Genomic DNA, 21,571 nt, shown 5'->3' on the forward strand with positions numbered 1-21,571 from the left:
CAACAGGTCCTAACCATCTCTCTCTCTTTGGCATGTTCATCAACTGGCCAAACTCTGACATCACTCTGATGCAAGGTGATTGACAAGTGGGTAGCCCCACCCACTTTTCATGCAGCCTCCAGGGGTGTGGGGAAAATCATGATCCGGCCCACTGGACAGATCCCCTATTCCTGCTCTAGAGTGTTTCTGTAATATTTGCTTTTCTTACAAATGTACAGGAAGAGCCCAAAGGTGCTGCTGCTACACATCCGATCTGCAGAGAGAGATCCTGCAACCGCAACATGCTTTCGGTCCCTCAATTGAAACTCTTAGAATCATAGAATCGTAGAATTGGAAGGAACCCCGAGGGTCACCTAGTCCAACTCCCTGCAATGCCGGAAATCTCAGCACTTGGTTCCCCGTCCAATTTGAAACCATACCGGACCCTGCTTAACTTTGCAGATGTGCTAGCAGTTTCGCTGCTACGCCGCTGATTTGCCAGTGTTGTGTGACTAGCCCTTGAATTGGCTCCCTCCAGGAAATTCAAGCGAGAACACTAAGCCCCATGTGAAGACCAAAAAAAGCCAGGTTCACTGCTCCAGTCTAGATCATTAGGCCTTTTCCAGCCCTGTACATGGCAGTGAGTTAGGTCCTGAATACAAGCAGGAGCCGTCCTCCAAATAAACACATGGGAGGATAACTCACCCCATTGCTAAATCTAGATTTACCCCATGCCTGTCTAGATTTAGTAGCCCCAAGGCCCCAGAGGAAGGATCCCTGCTCTCCTTACCTGGAGGAATTCACTCACAGGCTGCTTACATCTCTCTTCCACATCGTGGACGAGGTCACAAAGCTTGGAAATCTCTGATGTGGTGGTCTCCTCCTCCATTATCACTTCCTTCTGCAGCTGTTCTAGCCTGGCCAGCAGGAATTCTTCTTCATCTTCTAGAAACTGATAGAGCTGCTCAAATTCAGACACAATCTTCTTCCCTTCGGAGTCTAACCTTTCCTGCAAAGAGCAGGTCAAAAGGAAGGCAGGGAAGGTCAACAGAAAATGTTATGGTATAGAGTTGTGGCATTAACACCTGAACCACCGACTTTCCCCCATCACTCAGCATTCACGGTGGAAAAGCACCACTCGCTGATATTTTGTTTGTTATGCACCTCTTAAAGGCACAGAAGCCTGGTAGAAGGGGGGAAATGGGCAACTTGGACGGCTTTCATCCACCTGGCAGCCCTCCACATGTTTTAAACTCCAATCAGGTGTTACGTCTGAGAACTGCTGACTTACCAGACGTTTCAAGCGTCTTCTCGCTTCAGCTAATTTCAGGGCCTGGAGTTCCTCGGTCTTTTGCTTCCAGATCTTCAGTTGCATCTGAAAGTGTTCCTTTTCAACAGAGAAATTATTAGCAGGCTTGTGGGGCATGGGGTGGGGTGGGGAACCTTACCTATACAGTGGTACCTCGGGTTAAGTGATGAAATCAAACCTTTATTAGGCATTATGCGAATAAAAACCATAAAAGAGAGAATAACATGTAAAAGCCTTGAGATATATATAAAAAGGCAGCAGTTGGCTACATACATATATATATATATACATATAGAATCAGTGGTTTTCCTTGTTAACCTGCTCCTTGGAGGGCTGCTGCCAAAAACTCAGCTACCCCCGCCGTTACCCTTTGGTCAACGTCGGATAGGCAGAATCCCACACATTCACCTTGCTGGGGTTCCAGACCACCCAAAAGGGGGGACAGCACGCGTTGACGGAGCGTACCGTACAATGGGCAATGGAAGAGAATATGCTCTACAGTGTCCGGGACATTCATAGAGCATCTGCAGAATCTCTTGTTTCTAGGGATGTTTTGATATCTTCCCCAGACAAATGCTGAGGGAAAAACATTCAACCGGGCCAGCATAAAAGCCCTACGTTGGGCTGGGATTATTAATTTAGTGATGTAATTGGCTCTGCTATCTAAGATATTTAAATCATAGAATATGGGGGAGCAAATTTTGTTTACAGCTGCCATAATATTTTGTCTCTCGACATCCTTTAGTCTAGTTAGGATATTATGGAAAATGTATTGCTCGTTAGAATTGTACAGGGGCTCCAGCTCGATGCCTAAAGATTCAATCTTTTTTTCGAGGAACTGATACCATCTTGATTTATAGGAGTCTTTGAGCAAATCAGCGAGCAGGCTTGATGGAGAGCAGCGAAAATGGCAGCGTAACCAGTACTTTATTGAGGTGGACCAGGCCCAGTATTCCATTGTGTGTATACCTATTTCTGCACACATTGTTTCATATTTGATCACAGCTGGGAGTCCAAGAATACGTCTCAAAAAGCTGGAGTGAATCTTTTTTAAGTCACTGTTATATGCTTGGACCCATAACGGGATTCCATAGAGTATCTGGGCTTGCACTTTTGTTTGAAATATCTGGTTGGCCGCAGGAATAAATTGATTACCTTTCTGATAATAAAAACGGGCAACTGCTGATGAGGTGCACTTTGCCTGTTTTATGGCGTTTGTGCGATGATTTGCCCACCCTAAATTGCTCTGGAATAAAATTCCCAGATACCTATAGATTTTTATTTGTTGGATTTCTTGCCCTCTTATTTTCCATTTCTCTAGTTTCCAACCATTCGAGAAGACTAAGATTTTTGTCTTCTCATAATTTATAGAGAGTTTATTACATTCGCAGTAAAGGATCAGAGAAGATATAAGACGTTTCAGACCCAAACTCGTTAATGATAGTAGGACTGCATCGTCTGCATATAATAAGAGAGGAACTGGTTTCTGATTAAGTTTAGGGGCATGTGATTCTATTTTTTGAAGGTGATCTGGCAAGTCTGATAAAAATAAATTAAATAGAAAGGGGGCAAGAATACACCCTTGTTTTACCCCTTTCGAGTTTGGGATGTCTGATGAAAGGTGACCTTTGGTGTTAAGTTTGACTTGACAGACATTGGAAGAATATAGATTTTGTATTAAAGTCAATAAGCGCTGATCAATTTTTAATCCTGCAAGTTTCCTCCACAGCTTTGGGCGGTCAATTGAGTCGAATGCACCACGAAAATCTACAAAAGCAGCATATATCTTAGATTGCCTTTGGGATCTATATTTTTCAACCAAATGCATAAGTACAAGGCAGTGGTCTAATGTAGAGCAACCTTTGGAGAAACCTATTTGTTCTTTCCCTGGTAAATTTAGATTTTTCATCCAGGTGAGGAGTTTAGATAAAAGGTGCTTAGCGTAGATTTTCCCTATCACTGATAATAAGCTTATCGGTCTATAATTCCTTGGTTCTTTTGGGTCGCCATTTTTAAAGATTGGGATAATTATTGATCTTAACCATATCTCAGGTATGATCCCATCTTTGTCTATGAGTGTAAACAATTGAGCTAAGGGTTCTGCCCACCAATCTATATAGGTCTTGAATAGTTCTATTGGTAGACCATCTGGCCCAGGAGATTTCCCCGATTTGAAATTTTTAACTATCTCTCTAATTTCCACTTCTTCTACCCTTGGCCACTCCTGGAGTTTATTGATTTTATTTTTAGTGGTCTCATTTCCTTTAAGTTCACTGTGTAGATTGTTAAATACAGATGTAAAGTATTGGGACCATTTGGATTCTGCAATTGGTGGTTGGGTTAATTGATTTTCGGCTTTCAATCCTCCGTACACTAGGTTCCAGAACGCTTTGTTGTTTTTACTCTGAATTGAGTCGAATAATTGTAACCATTTTTGGGTTGCATATTTCTGTTTCTTTTCGGCCAGAATGTGATGATATTTTCTTTTTTCATCAAGATAAGAGGGCTCTAGTTTAGTGCGATTATTTTTAAATGTTTGGCGCAGTTTTCTTTTTAGCTGGAAACATTCATCGTCAAACCAAGGGCTAGCGCTATGTTTAAGTATCCAAACTTTAAGTGGAGTACTAAGCTCTACAAACATTTGAAAGATTTCATTATAGATTTTCTGAATATCACTGTTAGGATTAGTGGTCTTTAAGTTGGATAGTACTTGTTTTCTCAGGTTGGCTGTAAGTTTTTGCCCCACTGCTGCACTCATTTCCTGGGACCATTTTAAATGAGTCATTTGTTTATATTGAGAAGGTTCTATGATATTATACTTGGTTGTTTTGGTTTCATCTTTTAAGTTAATAGACAACAATAATGGCTGATGGTCGCTTTCAGTACGCGTTCCAATTTTGAGGTCCATGATCGAATTTATAATATTATAAGGAACAAGAATATAGTCGATGACACTGCATCCTCGGGGGGAGAAGTATGTAAACTCCCCGCTTCTATCGCCTTTTGTTGAACCGTTCACAATCTGCAAGTTAAAATTGTTGCACAATTCAAGTAGGCGTAAGCCTTCGTTGTTTACAACCCTCTCTCTGGAGAAACGTCCTATTTTCAGGGCATGTGCGATGTCATTATCAGTATTCCAATTTAGTTTGCTACATAGTTGTTCATTGTTGGTTCCCACTCTAGCATTAAAATCACCTGCTATTATCAGTGAGGCATTTGGGTATTTATCGGTCAAATTTTCTATGTAGGAGGTTAGCTGTGACCAATTTTCACTGCTGCTGTTGTTTTTGGTTGGGGGGATATAGACATTTACAAGTAGCAAAGTATCGTCTTTTGTGTTAAAAGTAGAGCTTGTGCAAGTGGTAAGCATTTTTCTAGCTGCTTGATTTCAAACCCTAAGTTGTCTTTGATCATACAGCAGAACCCTGCTTTCGGCCGGCCCTTCGCGTTTGTTTTCAATGCGGGTTTCGTATAGGAGGTGAACCCATTAATTTTAATATCTCTAGTTGACCATGTTTCTTGTAGAAGTATTAATTCAAAATCTTTAAAGAAGTTCATTAGGTCTGGGTCTCCGCCTTTGTTTCCCCACCCTGCAATATTCCAGGACAGTAAGCGTAGAATCCGTTTTTGAGTTGGTGGCTGGTTGACAGCATTTAGTCATTCTAGTTCTGTTATTGAGTCCAGCGGGAGATTTTGTCTTGTGCAGATACAGCCATTTGTCGCTGCTTTCGGTGGGGAGGGTAAGTACTTAATTCGTTCCGGAGGTCCGTTCTTAACCTGAAACTGTTCTTAACCTGAAGCACCACTTTAGCTAATGGGGCCTCCTGCTGATGCCACGCCGCCGGAGCACGATTTCTGTTCTCATCCTGAAGCAAAGTTCTTAACCTGAAGCACTATTTCTGGGTTAGCGGAGTCTGTAACCTGAAGCGTATGTAACCTGAAGCGTATGTAACCTGAAGCGTATGTAACCGAGGTACCACTGTAGTAAGAAAGGAAGGGGAAAGTGCTTTATTATTATTATTATTATTATTATTATTATTATTATTATTATTATTATGTATTTTGTGTTTTTATGTTGTGAACTGCCCTGAGATCTATGGATGAAGGGTGCTATACAAATTTTATTAACAACAACAGGGAGGTAACTTATGAGAGTCTGAGCAACCTGTGTTTAAGTCACATAATTCTCACTTGAAATAATCAGCAAAAGGGATAGTGTGCTTGCTGCTAGTTCTACATATGGCAAGAGTCAACTCACTTAAATAACTAAGACCACATTCATGGCTTGTATTTAAATTGCTGTTATCACTTTAAACAGTCAAGGCTTCCCTGAAAGAATTATGGGAGCTGTAGTTTGTTAAAGGCACTGAGAGCTACCCTCGCAGAACTACACTTCCCAGAGCCACTGAAGAATCAGTCCCCCTTCACAGAGTGCTCTGGGGATTGTTGCTCTGTGAGGGAAATGGGTCTCCTAACACTTCTCAGCACCCTCAACAAACTACGTCTTCTAGAATTCTTCGGGGGAAGGTGTGACCGCTTAAAGCAGTGTCATAGCACTTTAAATGTGTGGTATGAATGTGGGCGTGGCGCTGTGGTCTAAACCACTGAGCCTAGGGCTTGCCGATCGGAAGGTTGGTGGTTCGAATCCCTGTGACGGGGTGAGCTCCTGTTGCTCGGTCCCAGCTCCTGCCAACCTAGCAGTCTGAAAGTACACCAATGCAAGTAGATAAATAGGCACTGCTGCAGCGGGAAGGTAAACAGCATTTTCGTGTGCTGCTCTGGTATCGTCAGAAGCGGCTTAGTCATGCTGGCCACATGACCCGGAAAAACTGTCTGCAGACAAATGTCAACTCCCTTGGCCAGTAAAACGAGATGAGCACCATAACCCCAGAGTTGTTCGCGCCTGGACATAACTGTCAGGGGTCTGTTACTTTACCTTTTATGAATGTGACCATAGTCATGCTCATTAATTTCAAGGGGTCTACCCTGAGTAAAACTGAGTTGAATACCACGTGTAAGAAGCTACCTTATACCAAGCCCATCTAGCTCTGTACAATGGTCCCACTGATTAAGAATTTAATTCATTCTGGATGTCCGTTCTTAACCTGAAACTGTTCTTAACCTGAGGTACCACTTTAGCTAATGGGGCCTCCCACTGCCACCGCACCGCTGCCACACAATTTCTGTTCTTATCCTGAAGCAAAGTTCTTAACCCGAGGTACTATTTCTGGGTTAGCAGAGTCTGTAACCTGAAGCGTCTGTAACCCGAGGTACCACTGTATTGTTCACACGAGCATTCCTCAACCTTATGCCCTTCCTATGTTGTTGGACTATAACTCCCATCATCCCTGGCTAAAAGGACCAGTGGTCAGGGATGATGGGAGTTTTAGTCCAACAACAAGGTAGAGAAAGGCTGGTTTACACACCAACCAACCCCTAGCAGCTCCCCAAAGGCAGGAAACATTCCCTGTCTCCCCTAGAGAAACCAGGGATTGATCCATGGATGTTCTGCAAGCAGTCCAGAGCTACACCCCTTTCCCCTAAACTACAGTGATACCTTGGGTTAAGAACTTAATTTGTTCTGGAGGTCCGTTCTTAACCTGAGGTACCACTTTAGCTAATGGGGCCTCCCGCTGCCAGCACACGATTTCTGTTCTCATCCTGAGGTAAAGTTCTTAACCCGAGGTACTATTTCTGGGTTAGCTTAGTCCGTAACCTGAAGCGCCTGTCACCTGAAGTGTCTGTAAGCCGAGGTACGACTGTACCTTGTAATCCTGAGCAGCTTCTTCTATCGGAACGACAGCGTGATGTTGATGCTCGTTGGAAATAGTGCACACCAAGCAGATGGGCATTTTGTCGTCTTTGCAGAAGACCTTGAGTTGTTCCAAGTGCTTCTCACACACTTTCCCCTCTTCCAGTGCTTTGGCAGCTTCCAGATTCAAGCATTTGACGATTTCTACGATTCTCGCCAGATGCTGGTTCTCTCTGAAGCTCTTCTGGTGGCTGCTTTCCCCACACTGGGGGCAGGACACGCCAGTCTCCTGCCCCAACCAGCACTGAGTGATGCAGGCCTGGCAGAAATTGTGCCCACAATGTACAGACACCGGCTCTTTGAAATACTCCAGGCAGATGGAGCAGGAAGCTTCCTTGCTCAGGTTTCCTAAGAGAGCGCTTGCATCCATGATTCTCTAGTCAGAAGTTAAGTTTCACTTTCCTCTGCTTGCTTGGACGTGTCATTAACTGGCTCCAGCTCCCGGATTGGCTGAGATGACACCAGGCTGCCTTGGAGACAGTAAATTCCTGCGAACTGTAATGAGGAAGTCGGATTGACTTTGAGTCCAAGTTTTCTTCTGCCAAAACAAATTAAGGCTTAATACCAAAGGCAGGCCCCAAACAGCAGTGGAGTCCGCTTTTAATGTTTCAGTAAGGAGCTTCCAGAGCTTTCAAATCAACATTTTTGGTTTGCGCTTGTGTCTGCAAGCTATTTTTATTTGTTTTAATTAAAGCTTGAAAACACAAAGAAAACACAGTATACAGAAAGAAACATGCTTGGTATTTTATGTTTATTTCTGTATACTGTGTTTTCTGTGTGTGTGTGTTTTCAAGCTTTACGGTAATTAAAATAAATAAAAATAGCTTGCAGACACAAGCGCACACCAAAAACTTTTAAAACTAAAAAGTAGAAGAAAAGAGATAAAGGAAATTTTAAAACTTCTGCCCAGAGAGGAGTGCTGGGCTGCACTGCGCTAGGGTTGACCCCGCCAAAAAAAATTCGCGGCCAGGGCTATGGCATCCCCCATACCACAACATTTGTGTGTTAAGATTTTGCAAAAGAAGCTGAACAGCTTTGCCAACTTTTGTGTCCAGATTTTCACTTTTTGAAATATGGCAACCCCCTCCCCCTGCTCCTCCTCCTCCTATTTTCTGCCAGATGGTGCTCCTGGACTCTTCTTGAAAGAGCTTTAAGATCTGCTTGGTCTGTACTGTGGGTAGGTCAGAGCGGCCATTTCTGCCTCCAACTGTGGAGGCAGAAAACAGCCACTGTGGCTAGGAACCATCAACAACCATTGTGGAATGACACAACCATCTGGCTACTGTACATCCAACGACCCACAACTGGGATTACTTCAGTAATATTTCCCTTTTTGGTGATGCCTCTGTACCTGTTGCTATTGTGTGTGTGTGTGTGTGTGTGTGCATTTTAAAAGTAGTTTTTATTGAAGTTATTTTTTATGATACAAACCAAACAAATAACCAAGGAAATCAATGTATGGAGGCCCCGCTTTCAAATCATAGTCTTTTTCCTTGTTTGTTTGCATTTGGTATGAGACACTATACCAAGGGTTGGGGGTATACTATATAGGTTTGGGGGATAATGATGGTTGTCAGGGCTGGGTTTAGGTTTGATGAGGTCCTAAGCCACTCACTGAAGGTAATGGGGCCCTTTATATGTCCAGCTGCCCTTTGTCAACAACAAATTGCCGCTGTTTTTGTGTGTTGAATATATGCTATATGGCAATTTATGGACCTAATCGGTATCTAAAGCCATTTGCACATAACAAATAGGAGCCTACACAACACAAAACACTGTAGATTTTATTTTATTTGTTTTTTATCTTATGTTTTGGAAATGTACATCCAAAATGTATGTAGGTTTTATTTTATTTGTTTTTTGATCTTATATTTTGGAAATGTACATCCAGTTTTTTCCCCTTGATTTTTTTTGGGGGCCCCCAAGAGAGTGGGGCCCTAAGGAGCTATAGCTTGTTCAGCTTACAGGTAAATCCGGCAATATCAACAATTTGTTGTTGGGTATTGTAGTCCGAAACGTCTGCAGGGCACCAGGTTGGCGGAGCGCAGAAGCGCAGATTTGTTGTTATTGTTGGCATTCTCTTCTTTTGATCTAATTCGTTTGAAACTGAAAATCAAGAAAACACAAATGTGTGGGGGGCGGAGCCACCCACTTTTCAGGAGACGCAGAGAGAGGACTGGGCTGGAAACCAGCTATTTCCCATAACGCAGCCTTCCCCAACCTGGCGCCCCGCAGACGTTTCGGACTACAGTACCCATCAGCCCCTGCCAGCGTCCACGCTGGCACGGGCTGATGGGTACTGTAGTCCGAAACGTCTGCGGGGCACCAGGTTGGCGGAGCGCAGAAGCGCAGATGCTCCTGCGCTTCTTGGGCGCGCAGAGAGTTACGCTCCCTCGGTCCTAATCCTCTCCCTGGCTCGGCCTCTCCGCCTGAGCTACGGAGCGCCACTGAGCCCGGAGGACCGGGCACTGCTGCCTTTTCTTGCTCTTGCCGCCGCCATGGAGAACCCGGTGGAGAGCCTGCACAAAGAAGCCACTTGCTCCATCTGCCTGGAGTACTTCCGCGACCCGGTCTCCATCCCTTGCGGCCACAGCTTCTGCAGGTCGTGCATCGCGCAGTGCTGGAAGGAGCGCAGCAGCGATTTCTCGTGCCCTCAGTGCCGGGTGGTGTCCCTGCAGAGGAATTTCAGGCCCAACCGCGAGCTGGGCAACGTGGTGGAGATCGCCAAGAGGCTGGGCTCCCGCGCCGAGCAGGAGGAGCCGGGCGGCGGCGGCGGGAGGCAGCTGTGCTCGAAGCACCGCGAGGCGCTGAAGCTCTTCTGCAGCGAGGAGGAAGACCTCATCTGCTGCATCTGCCGGGAGTCCCGAGCGCACAGGAGCCACGCTGTGTTCCCCGTGGAGGAAGCAGCCCAGGATTACAAGGTGAATAGTGGGGGCACAGGCACGCGCACTTGACTGGGAACCAGGCAGAGGGGCCTTCTCGGTAGTGGCGCCCACCCTGTGGAACGCTCTCCCATCAGATGTCAAAGAGATAAACAACTCTCTGACTTTTAGAAGACATCTGAAGGCAGCCCTGTTCAGGGAAGTTTTTAATGTGTGACATTTTAATGTAGTTTTAATCTTTGTTGGAAGCTGCCCAGAGTGGCTGATGGGCGGGGTACAAATAATAAATTATTATTATTATTATTATTATTATTATTATTATGCGCCCTTGAGGCACCCCTTCCTCAGAATGGTGGAATATAGGACGGTGCCTCCCACCCAGTGCCAAATTTACATATAAGCTAAACAAGCTATAGCTTAGGGCCCCACTCTCTTGGGACCCCCAAAAAATTCAAAGGGGAAAAAACCTGGATGTACATTTCCAAAATATAAGATAAAAAACAAATGAAATAAAACCCACATGCAGCAACAGTGTTTTGTGTTGTGTGGGCTCCTAGGATGTAATATTATTATTATTATTATTATTATTATTATTATTTGTTTATCTCCTTGAAATCTGATGGGAGGGCGTTCCACAGGGCGGGCGCCACTACCGAGAAGGCCCCCTGCCTGGTTCCCTGTAGCTTTGCTTCTCGCAGTGAGGGAACCACCAGAAGGCCCTTGGCATTGGACCTCAGCGTCCGGGCAGAACGATGGGGATGGAGACGCTCCTTCAGTCATGGGCCCCGCCTGCTAGCCTGGTCCCTAAAATATCACTGGTTTGCTCATTTCTAGATATAGGGTGCCTACATTCTGCATGGACTGGTTGCACGGCAACATGTGCAAATGGCTTTAGATACCTATTAGGTCCATAAATTACCACACAGCATATATCCAACACAAAAAACAGCGACAATTTGTTGTTGACAAAGGACGGCTGGACATATAAAGGGCCCCATTTCCTTCAGTAGCTTAGGGCCTCATCAAAGCTAAATCCAGCCCTGCTCCCACCAAGTCAGAAGCATTGGTCCATTTTGCTTGGTATAATGACAGTGATTCCCCAGGATTTCAGGAAGGACTCTCGCCTAGGGCTGCCATATTTCAAAAAGTAAAAACCAGGACACCCTGAGCTGTTGGCTCCCACAATTTTATTATTATTGTTAGTCTTAGTTGAATTTATATACCGCCCTATACCCGGGGGTCTCAGGGCAGTTCACAGAATAAAATCAAGATACAGTGGTATCTCAGGTTACATACGCTTCAGGTTACAGACTCCGCTAACCCAGAAATATTACCTCGGGTTAAGAACTTTGCTTCAGGATGAGAACAGAAATCATCCTCCGGCGGCGCGGCAGCAGCAGGAGGCTCCATTAGCTAAAGTGGTGCTTCAGGTTAAGAACAGTTTCAGGTTAAGAACGGACCTCCAGAATGAATTAAGTATATAACTCGGAGTAGGTAAAGGGACCCCTGACCATTAGGTCCAGTCGTGGCTGACTCTGAGGTTGCGGCACTCATCTCACTTTATTGGCCGAGGGAGCCGGCGTACAGCTTCCGGGTCATGTGGCCAGCATGACTAAGCCGCTTCTGGCGAACCAGAGCAGCACACGGAAACGCCGTTTACCTTCCCGCCAGAGCGGTACCTATTTATCTACTTGCACTGTGACATGCTTTCGAACTGCTAGGTTGGCAGGAGTAACCCGAGGTACCACTGTACTAAATCAAATACATAATAAAAATAAAAACAACAACCCAATAGCTCCCCACCCCTTCCAAATTGCATTCTCTAAGATCCAGGACAGTGCACCGCCTTTCGGAAATTCCCCCAAACATCAGTTCTGCAAACGTATGGCAGCCCTAGTCTCAACCAAACTTTACCATGGATGGCCATCCGTCATGAATGCTTTACTTGTGATTCCTGGAATAGATGACCCTTGGGGTCCACTCCAACTCTAGATTTGTATGATTCTACCTGGAGACATCGGGGATTGAACTTGGGTCCTTCTGCTTGCAAGGCAGGTGCTCTACCACCAAGCTACGGACAGGCCCATTCTTGTTGCAGTAGAACCTTGCACAGACACTGAAACTCAAAGGAAGGAAGCCGTTATTATCATAATAGTGAAAACGCTGATAATAATAATGCAACATTATGTTGTTGATGACGATGACATTGAGACCAACCTACCAATATTATTAGTGCTAGTAGCAGCAGCAGTAGCATTGTTCCTTCTCGTCTGAAGAATCTTGTTGGTTGGTTTCCCCCCCTTCTTGCCTTTGAAACTATGCGTGACGTTGAAAGTACGTTTGAAGTTGGAGAAATAAAATGCTGGGTTCATGCCATAATATTTTATTTCCACTGCTCCATAATCTGAGTGGGTTTCTTTTGTTCCCGTGTTGATTATGGAATATCAGTATTTTTGTGTGTCTCACTATAGGTTCAATTGGATGTAACCCGTTGCTTGTATGTGAGGCAGCAGGGGCATTAGTTACTAACGATAACACTATTTCAAAATAAGTTTCTCTTTGTTTAGAAAGAAATACAAAGCCGTCTGCAGAGCTTAAAGGAAGAGAAAGAGAAGCTCCTGGGGTTAAAACTGGCTGGAGAAAATAGACACCAGGAATATCTGGTCAGTATAGAATCCTGTGGTATAGCCTAGCAAGGAATGTGGGCATTAGTTTATCTTTATTTAATGTGCTTTTACAGCCTGGGTCTTGAAGATATAATGCAGGGCTTTAATCAGCAGACCAAGGAAACAGTGATGACCACCAGCTTGGAAGGCTTTAAAAGTGGGCTAATAAAATTCACATAGGCTATCAGTGGGACGTGGATGGCGCTGTGGGTTAAACCACAGAGCCTAGCACTTGCCGAACAGAAGGTTGGCGGTTTGAATCCCCCGCGACGGGGTGAGCTCCCGTTGTTTGGTTGCTGCTCCTGCCAACATAGCGGTTTGAAAGAACGTCAAAAGTGCAAGTAGATAAATAGGTACCGCTCCGGCGGGAAGGTAAACGACATTTCCGTGCGCTGCTCAGGTTCGCCAGGAGTGGCTTAGTCATGCTGGCCACATGACCCAGAAGCTGTACACCGGCTCCCTCGGCCAATAAAGTAAGATGAGCGCCGCAACCCCAGAGTCGGTCAGGGGTCCCTTTACCTTTAAGACTATCAGTGGTTGGAGTCACCTGGGAACAGGGAGGATATATAGACCTTGTAGTGTTCCAAATGCAGCTCTTTTCCCATGGCAACATTTCACTATATAGGAAAAGCCTTGCTGGATCAAACAAAAGACCCATCTTTTCTCGCAGGCAGGTTCTCTGGTGTTCTAGTTGCTTCTGAATTTTAGCTTTTTGTTTTGTTGCTTTGATTATACTTGCATTTTGATTTGTGCAATCCGCTGCCTCAAATGCAGATGACACCAAACTCAGAGGGGTAGTTAATGCCATGGAAGACAGAATCAGGGTTCAAGATGACCTTAACTAACCCAATGAATTTGAATAGGGACAGATTTAAGGTTTTACACTTAGGCAGAAAGAACCAGCTGCACAAATATAAGATGGGGGGACACCTGGCTTGCCAGTAGTACACGTGAAAAGGATCTAGGGGTCTTAGTAGACCACATGCTGAACATGAGTCAACAGTGTGATGCAACAGCAAAACAAACAAACGAAAAGCTAATGCTTTTCTATGCTGCATCAACAGAAGTATTATGTCCAGATCAAGGGAAGTAATCTCTGTTCTGCCTTGGTCAGACCACACCTTGAACAGAGTGTCCAGTTCTGGGTACCACAATTTAAAAGGGATGTTGACAAGCTGGAAAATGTGCGGAGGAGGGACAACCAAGAGGATCAAGGGTCTAGAAACCAGGCCTTATGAGGAACAGTTGAGGGAGTTGGGTATGTTTAGGCTAGAAAAGAGGAGACTGAGAGGAGATATGATAGCCATCTTCAGATATCTAAGGCACTGTCACGTTGTGCTGCTGAATTTTAAAATCAAAACTTAGCATATTTTGGTTTTCCAAAAGAGTTCCAGTATTTCAGATTAATTTCTGCTTATTTGATTGGTTTTTGCTGATCTTCCCAACGCCCTGACCCATCTTTCTCCCTCTTTCCTCCCTATGTTACAGAAGCAAACAGAAGCCGAGAGGCAGAAATTGATGTCTGAATTTGAGCTGGTGCATCACTTTCTGGAGGAGCAAGAAAAACTCCTGCTGCTTCAGCTGAATGAGCTGGAGAAGGAGATTATGAAGCATCAGAAAGAACACGGGGGAAGGTTTTCTGATGAGATTGTCTCTCTCAGTGCCCTGATAGATGAGATAGAAGAGAAGTGTACACAGCCAGACAGCGAATTCTTGCAGGTGAGATGAGGTGGTTGTTGGGTGGGGTAGAACTGAAAAAAGGACACATCAAACTGAAGAATAAGCCTAAAGCTGTCCTTAACATAACTGAATCCTTATACTTATTGCCCAGTAAGTAATACACAGGGTCCAGCTAAGTGTATGCAGACCAAAAAAGAGCTATATAAATAGCAAACACTATTGTTAGGTGTATCTTTCTACCGCAGTTGAAATGGCTTGCTCAGTAATGCCTGTCTCCCTGTCTCAGCAGATGAATGCATAATTTCATGCCAATTAACTCATTTCCCCCTGCCCTGCTTTCTTCTCCTAATGATTAGAAGGTGTGCAGTTTCTAAACTACGCTGTCTCTGTTTCTCAGATATAAGTGGCTATAATGAGAATCTCCTGTTATGCTCATGTTGACGCAGAGTTCCTGTCTTTCTCTTTCCTATCCACCTACGCTCCTCTTCTCTCTCTAGGATATCAGAAGCACCTTGGGCAGGTATGTGGCACTGACCCCCACTGAAGGCATACATGTGCATAAATATATGCCCTTAAGATTGCCCTGCTTCATTCTGGTTTGCAGATGGTTTGCTTTTCAAAATACTAAAACTGTGGTATACTGTGACAGACCGTCTTGCCCAGAGATGGGGAACCAGGTGTTGTTGGACACCAGCTCCCATCAGGCCCAGCCCATGTACCTAACCGTAAGGGATGATGGGAGTTGTAGTCCAGCAACATCTGCAGAACAACATGTTCCACCATCCCTGATCTAACCAGCACTGTCAACTCTGAATGTGAAGGATTATCCAGAATCTCAGGCAGAGTTCTTTCCTGCAATTGCTAGTTGTGATCCTATAAGTGAAGATGCCATGAGCTGGGCCGGGTCTTTTGTACATGTGGATCTCTGGCTCTTCCCACTTTTGTTAGCAGCTCCTCCCAGTCTCCAAGCTGAGATGGGCTTTCTGTTTCTTCCATATTCATACAATCACACTTTGGATACTCTTGGACTTTGGTTTGTATTACTGTGACGCAGGTGGCGCTGTGGTCTATACCACTGAGCCTCTTGGGCTTGCCGATCGGAAGGTTGATGGTTCGAATCCCTGCGACGGGGTGAGCTCCCGTTGCTCTGTCCCAGCTCCTGCCAACCTAACAGGAAGCACGCCAGTGCAAGTAGATAAATAGGTACCACTGTGGCGGGAAGGTAAACGGCGTTTCTGTGAGCTCTGGTTTCCATAACAGTGTCCCGTTTCGCCAGAAGCGGTTTAATCCTGCTGGCCACATGACCTAGAAAGTGGACAAATGCTGGCTCTCTTGGCCTAAAAGTGAGATAAGCGTCACAACCCCATGGTCACCTTTCACTGGACCTAACCATCCAGGGGTCCTTTTCCTTTTTTTACCTTGTGTGAGAGCTATTCCAGGATGCCTTTTTAAAAAATGAACAGAGACACTCTGCTCTTAACAGCTTCACAAAAAATTGTTCTGAGGAGCCCAGGATATGCTTTTCCTGGCATAGCAAAAATAACAAACAAAATGTGGGATTTAGTCTCTTTTGCAAAATCACATTTAACAGAATAGTCATAAGACCAATGAATGCACTGAAGAAAAACATTTCCCCAGCTACAAAATCCTGCAGTATCACTTATCAGAAAATAGGGTGCTCTTACAGAGAAACTGCAGTTATCTCACTGCTTCTCCCAGAGAGCTAAATGTACTCATACTGTACAGTTTCACCTCTGAGGGACACATGCTACTATTTCACCTGTTTTATCACAGTGCCACCTTCCAGGGCTGAATCTTGGACCAGCACCGGCTCAGATTTAAGTACAACTTTTGCCTGTGAAACCAAGTGTCAAGCAGCCTTAATCGGGCATCTGCAGAATGGTGGGAAACTGACGCATTTCTTTTTCCAAGGTTTGACAAGGAGCCCTTTCAGCCACCTGAAGAGATGCCATCCAAGGTGGAAAAAAGACTCGGTGAATTATCTGAGAAAAACAGTGTGCTCACAGATATCCTGAATAACTTCAAAGGTACTGATGATCTGCTTTAAAAGTTGCAAGTAGAACTTGGGGCTAAAGGGTGCAATGCAAAGTGCTCCTGTTCAGGATTCCTGCCAGCCACGCTGTCTTCCAGAATACTCCAGGCTGCACACACACACACACACACACATACACACACACACCCTGTTTTCTGTCCCTCACAAAAAAGACATTCAGCTTTCATGAGTACAATTCCTCCCTGGGCTGTTTTTTGGTTGTTGTTTTTTTGGTGTGGGGGTGTCCCATTAGTTCACCTGCCCCCTCTCACTATCCCCTGAAACGTTGGATTTCCTCCTGAGCTTGTTGATGCCCTCCATATGTTTAGGGAAGCTTTTAACATTTGATTTATTTTAATATTCTGCTGGAAGCCGCCCAGAATGGCTGGGGAAAGCCAGCCAGATGGGCGGGGTATAAATAATATATTATTATTATTATTTGTCACCTTATTTTGGTTGCAGTTCTGTCAGCTCTCGTCAGCTGAGTTTGCTACCAGAGCGAATGATCGGAAAAGTATACAGTGGTACCTTGGGTTACATACACCTCGGGTTGCGGATACTTCAGGTTACAGACTCCGCTAACCTCGGGTTAAGAACTTTGCCCCAGGATGAGAACAGAAATCGTGTGCCGGCGGCGCAACGGCAGCGGGAGGCCCCATTAGCTAAAGTGGTGCTTCAGGTTAAGAACAGTTTCAGGTTAAGAACAGACCTCCAGAACGAATTAAGTTCGTAACCAGAGGTACCACTGTAAATCCATTCTCATTTGGAAGGTATTCTTGAAAAGTATTGCAAAGTGTCAAAAAGTGCATTCTGCATGCATATATATTTTTAGATCCTTTAATAATAATAATAATAATAAATTATTATTTATACCCCCTCCTATCTGGCTGGGTTTCCCCAGCCACTCTGGGCGGCTTCCAACAAAATATTAAAATACAGTCATCCGTCAAACATTAAAAGCTTCCCTTTCTGAGCTTTTGGAAGATACGACTGAGTTTATTATTCGGTCTCCCTTAATTTCACTTTTTCTGGCAATCCTGTCCATTCCCTTTCAACTACCTGCTAAGTATTTGCAGGAGAAAATATACCTACTTGCATCAAAGAGAGTGAGAGAAGATAATGAAACCCACTTTTCTGAGAATATATAAATGAAATTAGAAATTGATCGCTGTTTGAAAATCACGTATGTCTCCTCTCATCCCTTAGACACTCTGCCATCAGAACTGGGGACAGAATGGGGTAAGCAACTGATGAAAACATTTGCAAGAAAAGTTAATTCATTTGTGTTTGGTTCTGGAAAGAAATAGTTGATACTGAACTTAATTGGATCAGTTTGATTGCGACAGATAAATCTTGAGGTGCCGTTGTTAATGTTGTCATCATCACCATTGTCAACATCATTAAATTTATTGCCTGCCCTTCACCAGCAGGTTCCATATAAAAAACAGCTTAAACAAAGGAATGGGCAGGGGTGGGGGGCTTCTGAAAGAACACATCTCATTTGTCAAATGAGCTCTGTATCACAGGCTCTTAAACTACAGCCAGTGTGGTGTAGTGGTTCAGAGTGGACTCGTAATCTGGTGAACCGGGTTCGATTCCCCGCTCCTCCACATGCAGCTGCTGGATGACCTTGGGCTAGTCACACTTCTCTGAAGTCTCTCAGCCCCACTCACCTCACAGAGTGTTTGTTGTGGGGGAGGAAGGGAAAGGAGATTGTTAGCCGCTTTGAGACTCCTTAGGGTAGTGATAAAGCGGGATATCAAATCCAAATCCAATTTGGAATTAGCTGACAAAAATATAAACTGTTCCTTTATCCCACATATTCTCTCTCTCTCTCTCTCTCTCTCTCTCTCTCTGCAGTCAACATAACCCTTGACACAGACACAGCAAACCCCCAAATCATAATCTCCGAGGATCGAAAAAGCGCGAGATGGGATGTCACCAGGACAGATGTGCCCCATAACCCTAAGCGATTCAAGTCCTCTTGCTGCGTGCTGGGCTGCGAAGGATTCACTTCCGGGAGACATTACTGGGAAGTCAACGTGGAGGATGGGGGCATTTGGGCTGTGGGGGTAGCCCGGGCCTCTGTGAGGAGGAAGATAGAGCTCAAGCTGACCCCGGAGGAAGGGATCTGGGCCTTGCAAGGGGATTTTGGTCAGTACCAGGCTCTCACTACCCCTGTGACACCTCTGTCGCCCCTCTGCACCCCTAGGAGAATCCGAGTATTTCTGGACTATGAAAGGGGACAGGTGGAATTTCTTAATGCTGACACAAAGGACTCTGTCTTCATTTTCCCTTCGGCTTCATTCTCTGGTGAGAGAGTTTTCCCCTTTTTTAAGGTGCTGCTTGCCCAGCTGACACTTGATGGCTGATGGGTCTCTCACTCAAGATCACTTAACGCAGATTAGTTACTCCTTAATGCCGCTGTTCAAGTTCACTATACTGTACTTGAAATCAGGAGGGGTAAAAGTTGGAGTAGACGTGCCCTTCCAATGCATGCTGATGAACGGTTATGATTAATCCACCCGATTGGTTGCCAAGCACAGCACCATCACTTGGTGGTGCTCCTTGCTCCAGATTTAATTCACGGAGATCGCAAGGGTGCAATTTTTTTGCATGCGGCATTATAGATGGATGGTGCCAAAGTAATGTTCAGGCTAGAGTGGGTTCAAAACACTTGGCTTCAATAAAATAGGAGGTCGCCGTTTGTGTGTGTGGATGCAGAGAGGGTCTTTGTCCAAGCACTCGACGCAGCGCCAGTTCTTATCACAAAAGTCACTGTTGTAGCAAGAACTTGAGTTTGCCAACCAAGGCTGAGCCTGACTAACGCAATCAGACCATCTAGTATTGTCAACACGGACAGGCAGCTACTCTCCTGAGTTTCAGGCACAGAGGACATTTCCAGCTTTATCTGGAAGTGCAAAGCAGCTGCTTTGCCAATGAACTATATAGCCCTTCTCTGAAACTACCTTCACCAAAGACACATTAAGTGGAGAATAGTTGGCTGCTTGCTTTTCCTATGTTGTGTTGTTGTTGTTGTTCATGACGATGTTGATGTTTCAATGTATTTGATTGTGTAAACCGCCTCCTATGCCCATAGACAGACAAGTGGGATAAAAATAATAAAGTCAAATGAAGTAGTAATGAAGAACAGAATACTTTCGATTCCGACTGGCTGAAGCCCCGCTCTGCCCCACACTTTCTTCTGCAAAGCATGCCTTTACTTTGCCCCCCAGGAACAGATTTTGAATGGTTTGTGTCATTGTGTAAAATGAGAATAAATACTGGTCTCTCGTCCATTATTGTTGTGAGGTAAATAAACGAGGACACCAATAAAATACCATGTGCAGCTAATGAGATTGAATCTTTTATTATTCTTTCGCAAAGAGTGGGAAGGTAGAGGAAAGAGGAAGTAATGGGCACAATCCTGTTGTCATGACCCCGCCGGAGGAATTGTCTTCAGAGGAGTGAACATTACAGAGGAACAGGTGGTCTGGGGACGGTGAGACAGATCAGGGGCCTTCTGGAGTTGCTGCGCTGCAGCCTCTTACACGGAGACGGCCCTGGCTCAGAATTAGAGATGGAAGCTGAGCCATCGCCAAGCCCCAAAGAGCACCGGCTACTATGGGCGCAAGCCCATTCCACTGCCTGATGCCAGAGTGCCTGCCTGAAGGCCAAGGTCTCTGGAGGAGTAGAGGGCTATGCCTCATGAGTAGACCAAGCTCCTCAAACAACATAGATCGCTTGCTCCTGGGCTAAGGGTGATGCTCTTCAGCTCCAGACAGCGCTGGAACAACATGGTTACAGGTTCTTGGACCACATTCACACCATACATTTAAAGCACATGTGATACCACTTTAAACCATCATGGCTCCTCCCCCAAAGCATTCTGGGGGCTGCAGTTTGTTAAGGGTGCTGAGAGTTGTTCGGAGGCCCCTATTCCCCTTACTGAGCTACAATTCTCAGAGTGGTTTAACAATCGAACTCTTCACAGAGAACTGTAGCTCTAGTCCAACCCCCTGCTATGCAGGAATTTTCGGTCCAGTGTTGGGGCTTGAACCCACAACCCTGAGATAAAGACATCCCTGCATTGCAGGGGGTTGGACTAGATGACCTAGCGGACCCCTTCCAACTCTACAATTCTACGAGTCTATTGTGTGATGATTCCAAAAGCCCCATGCTCTACGGACTGATTTGCGAAGCAGTCAAGAACTTAAAAGTCGTGTCTTTGTCATTTATAAGCAGTGGTTTTTTTTCTAAAAAAAATGTTTAGGGGGGGTACTCTCTTTTTGACTCAAGGAAATCACCATGTTATAGTTCAAACCAGGGAAAATAAATACAGTAAATGGGCAAAAGTACAAGGATTCAGAAAACGTTTAGGGGTATACGTTCCCCCAGGAAAAAAGCACTGACTATAAGAACACGAGCTTTGATAGTCTCTTGAGCAGCCTGAGTCAGTTCAAAGCAGTTTCGCAGAGGAACAGGGCTGGATTTAGGTTTGATGAGGCCCTAAGCTAATGAAGGCATTGGGGCTCTATATGTCCAGCTGTCCTTTGTCAACAACAAATTGTCTCTGTTCTTTGTGTTGGATATAGGCTGTGTGGTAATTTATGGACCTAATAGGTATACAGGTGAAACTCGGAAAATTAGAATATCATGGAAAAGTTCAATTATTTCAGTAATTCAACTTAAAAGGTGAAACTAATATATGAGATAGACTCATGACATGCAAAGTGAGATATGTCAAGCCTTTATTTGTTATAATTGTGATGATCATGGCATACAGCTGATGAAAACCCCAAATTAACAACCTTTTAAGCTGAATTACTGAAATAAACGAACTTCTCCACGATACTCTAATTTTCCGAGTTTCACCTGTATAGAGAAATGAGCAAACCAGTGATGTTTTAGGGAGCAGGATAGCTACTTACATCCTAGGAGCCTACACAACACAAAACACTGCTGCTGTGTGGAGGTTTTATTTCCTTTGTTTTTTATCTTATATTTTGGAAATGTACATCCACTTTTTTCCCCTTTAATTTTTTTGTGGTCCCCCAAGGGAGTGGGGCCCTAAGCTATATATCTTGTTTAGCTGATACGTAAATCCGGCACTGCAGAGGCGTAACCCGCGCATTTGCGCATTTTTGGGAAATTGCGCATTTTTAAAGTGCATTTGCTGAACTCCAGCTC

The 21,571-nt window shown here is 44.7% G+C and overlaps 2 protein-coding genes across 3 annotated transcripts in view; one reads left to right on the forward strand and one right to left on the reverse strand.

The window, feature by feature from the left end:
- LOC308581468 (uncharacterized protein) overlaps positions 1-7,563 on the reverse strand; it is a 33,116-nt gene extending 25,553 nt beyond the window's left edge. Inside the window, exons 1-3 of the mRNA XM_081183878.1 lie at positions 7,054-7,563; positions 1,271-1,366; positions 770-988 (exon numbers count right to left, since the gene is read on the reverse strand). Coding sequence (XP_081040004.1) covers positions 770-988; positions 1,271-1,366; positions 7,054-7,470 — 732 coding nt within the window. The 5' untranslated portion in view covers positions 7,471-7,563. The remainder of the gene's footprint in view (positions 1-769; positions 989-1,270; positions 1,367-7,053) is intronic.
- A 1,458-nt stretch (positions 7,564-9,021) lies between these two features.
- LOC308580825 (E3 ubiquitin-protein ligase TRIM39-like) lies at positions 9,022-19,735 on the forward strand. 2 transcript variants are annotated; one of them, XM_081183028.1, is made up of 8 exons: positions 9,022-10,021; positions 12,550-12,645; positions 14,137-14,367; positions 14,826-14,848; positions 16,261-16,376; positions 17,588-17,620; positions 18,242-18,694; positions 19,482-19,735. In XM_081183028.1, the coding sequence occupies exons 1-8, from the start codon at positions 9,599-9,601 to the stop codon at positions 19,496-19,498; spliced, it is 1,392 nt and encodes a 463-aa protein (XP_081039154.1). In that variant the 5' UTR covers positions 9,022-9,598; the 3' UTR covers positions 19,499-19,735. The 2 variants fall into 2 exon arrangements, with proteins under 2 accessions (XP_081039154.1, XP_081039153.1); XM_081183027.1 differs by lacking the exon at positions 19,482-19,735 and having other exon boundaries at positions 9,024-10,021; positions 18,242-19,249.
- The last annotated feature ends 1,836 nt before the right edge of the window (positions 19,736-21,571 follow it).

The sequence above is a fragment of the Podarcis bocagei genome (assembly GCF_964188305.1).
Source record: "Podarcis bocagei genome assembly, chromosome: 2".
NCBI classification, from domain to species: domain Eukaryota; kingdom Metazoa; phylum Chordata; class Lepidosauria; order Squamata; family Lacertidae; genus Podarcis; species Podarcis bocagei.

What these genes read in the sequence shown, in the direction of transcription:
- LOC308580825 (XM_081183027.1), top strand. Translation starts at nt 9,599, where the DNA reads ATGGAGAACCCGGTGGAGAGCCTGCACAAAGAAGCCACTTGCTCCATC. An exon ending in ATCAGAAGCACCTTGGGCAG is followed by an intron (nt 14,849 to 16,260) that starts GTATGTGGCACT and finishes TCTTTTTCCAAG; the next exon opens with GTTTGACAAGGAGCCCTTTC. An exon ending in TATCCTGAATAACTTCAAAG is followed by an intron (nt 16,377 to 17,587) that starts GTACTGATGATC and finishes CTCATCCCTTAG; the next exon opens with ACACTCTGCCATCAGAACTG.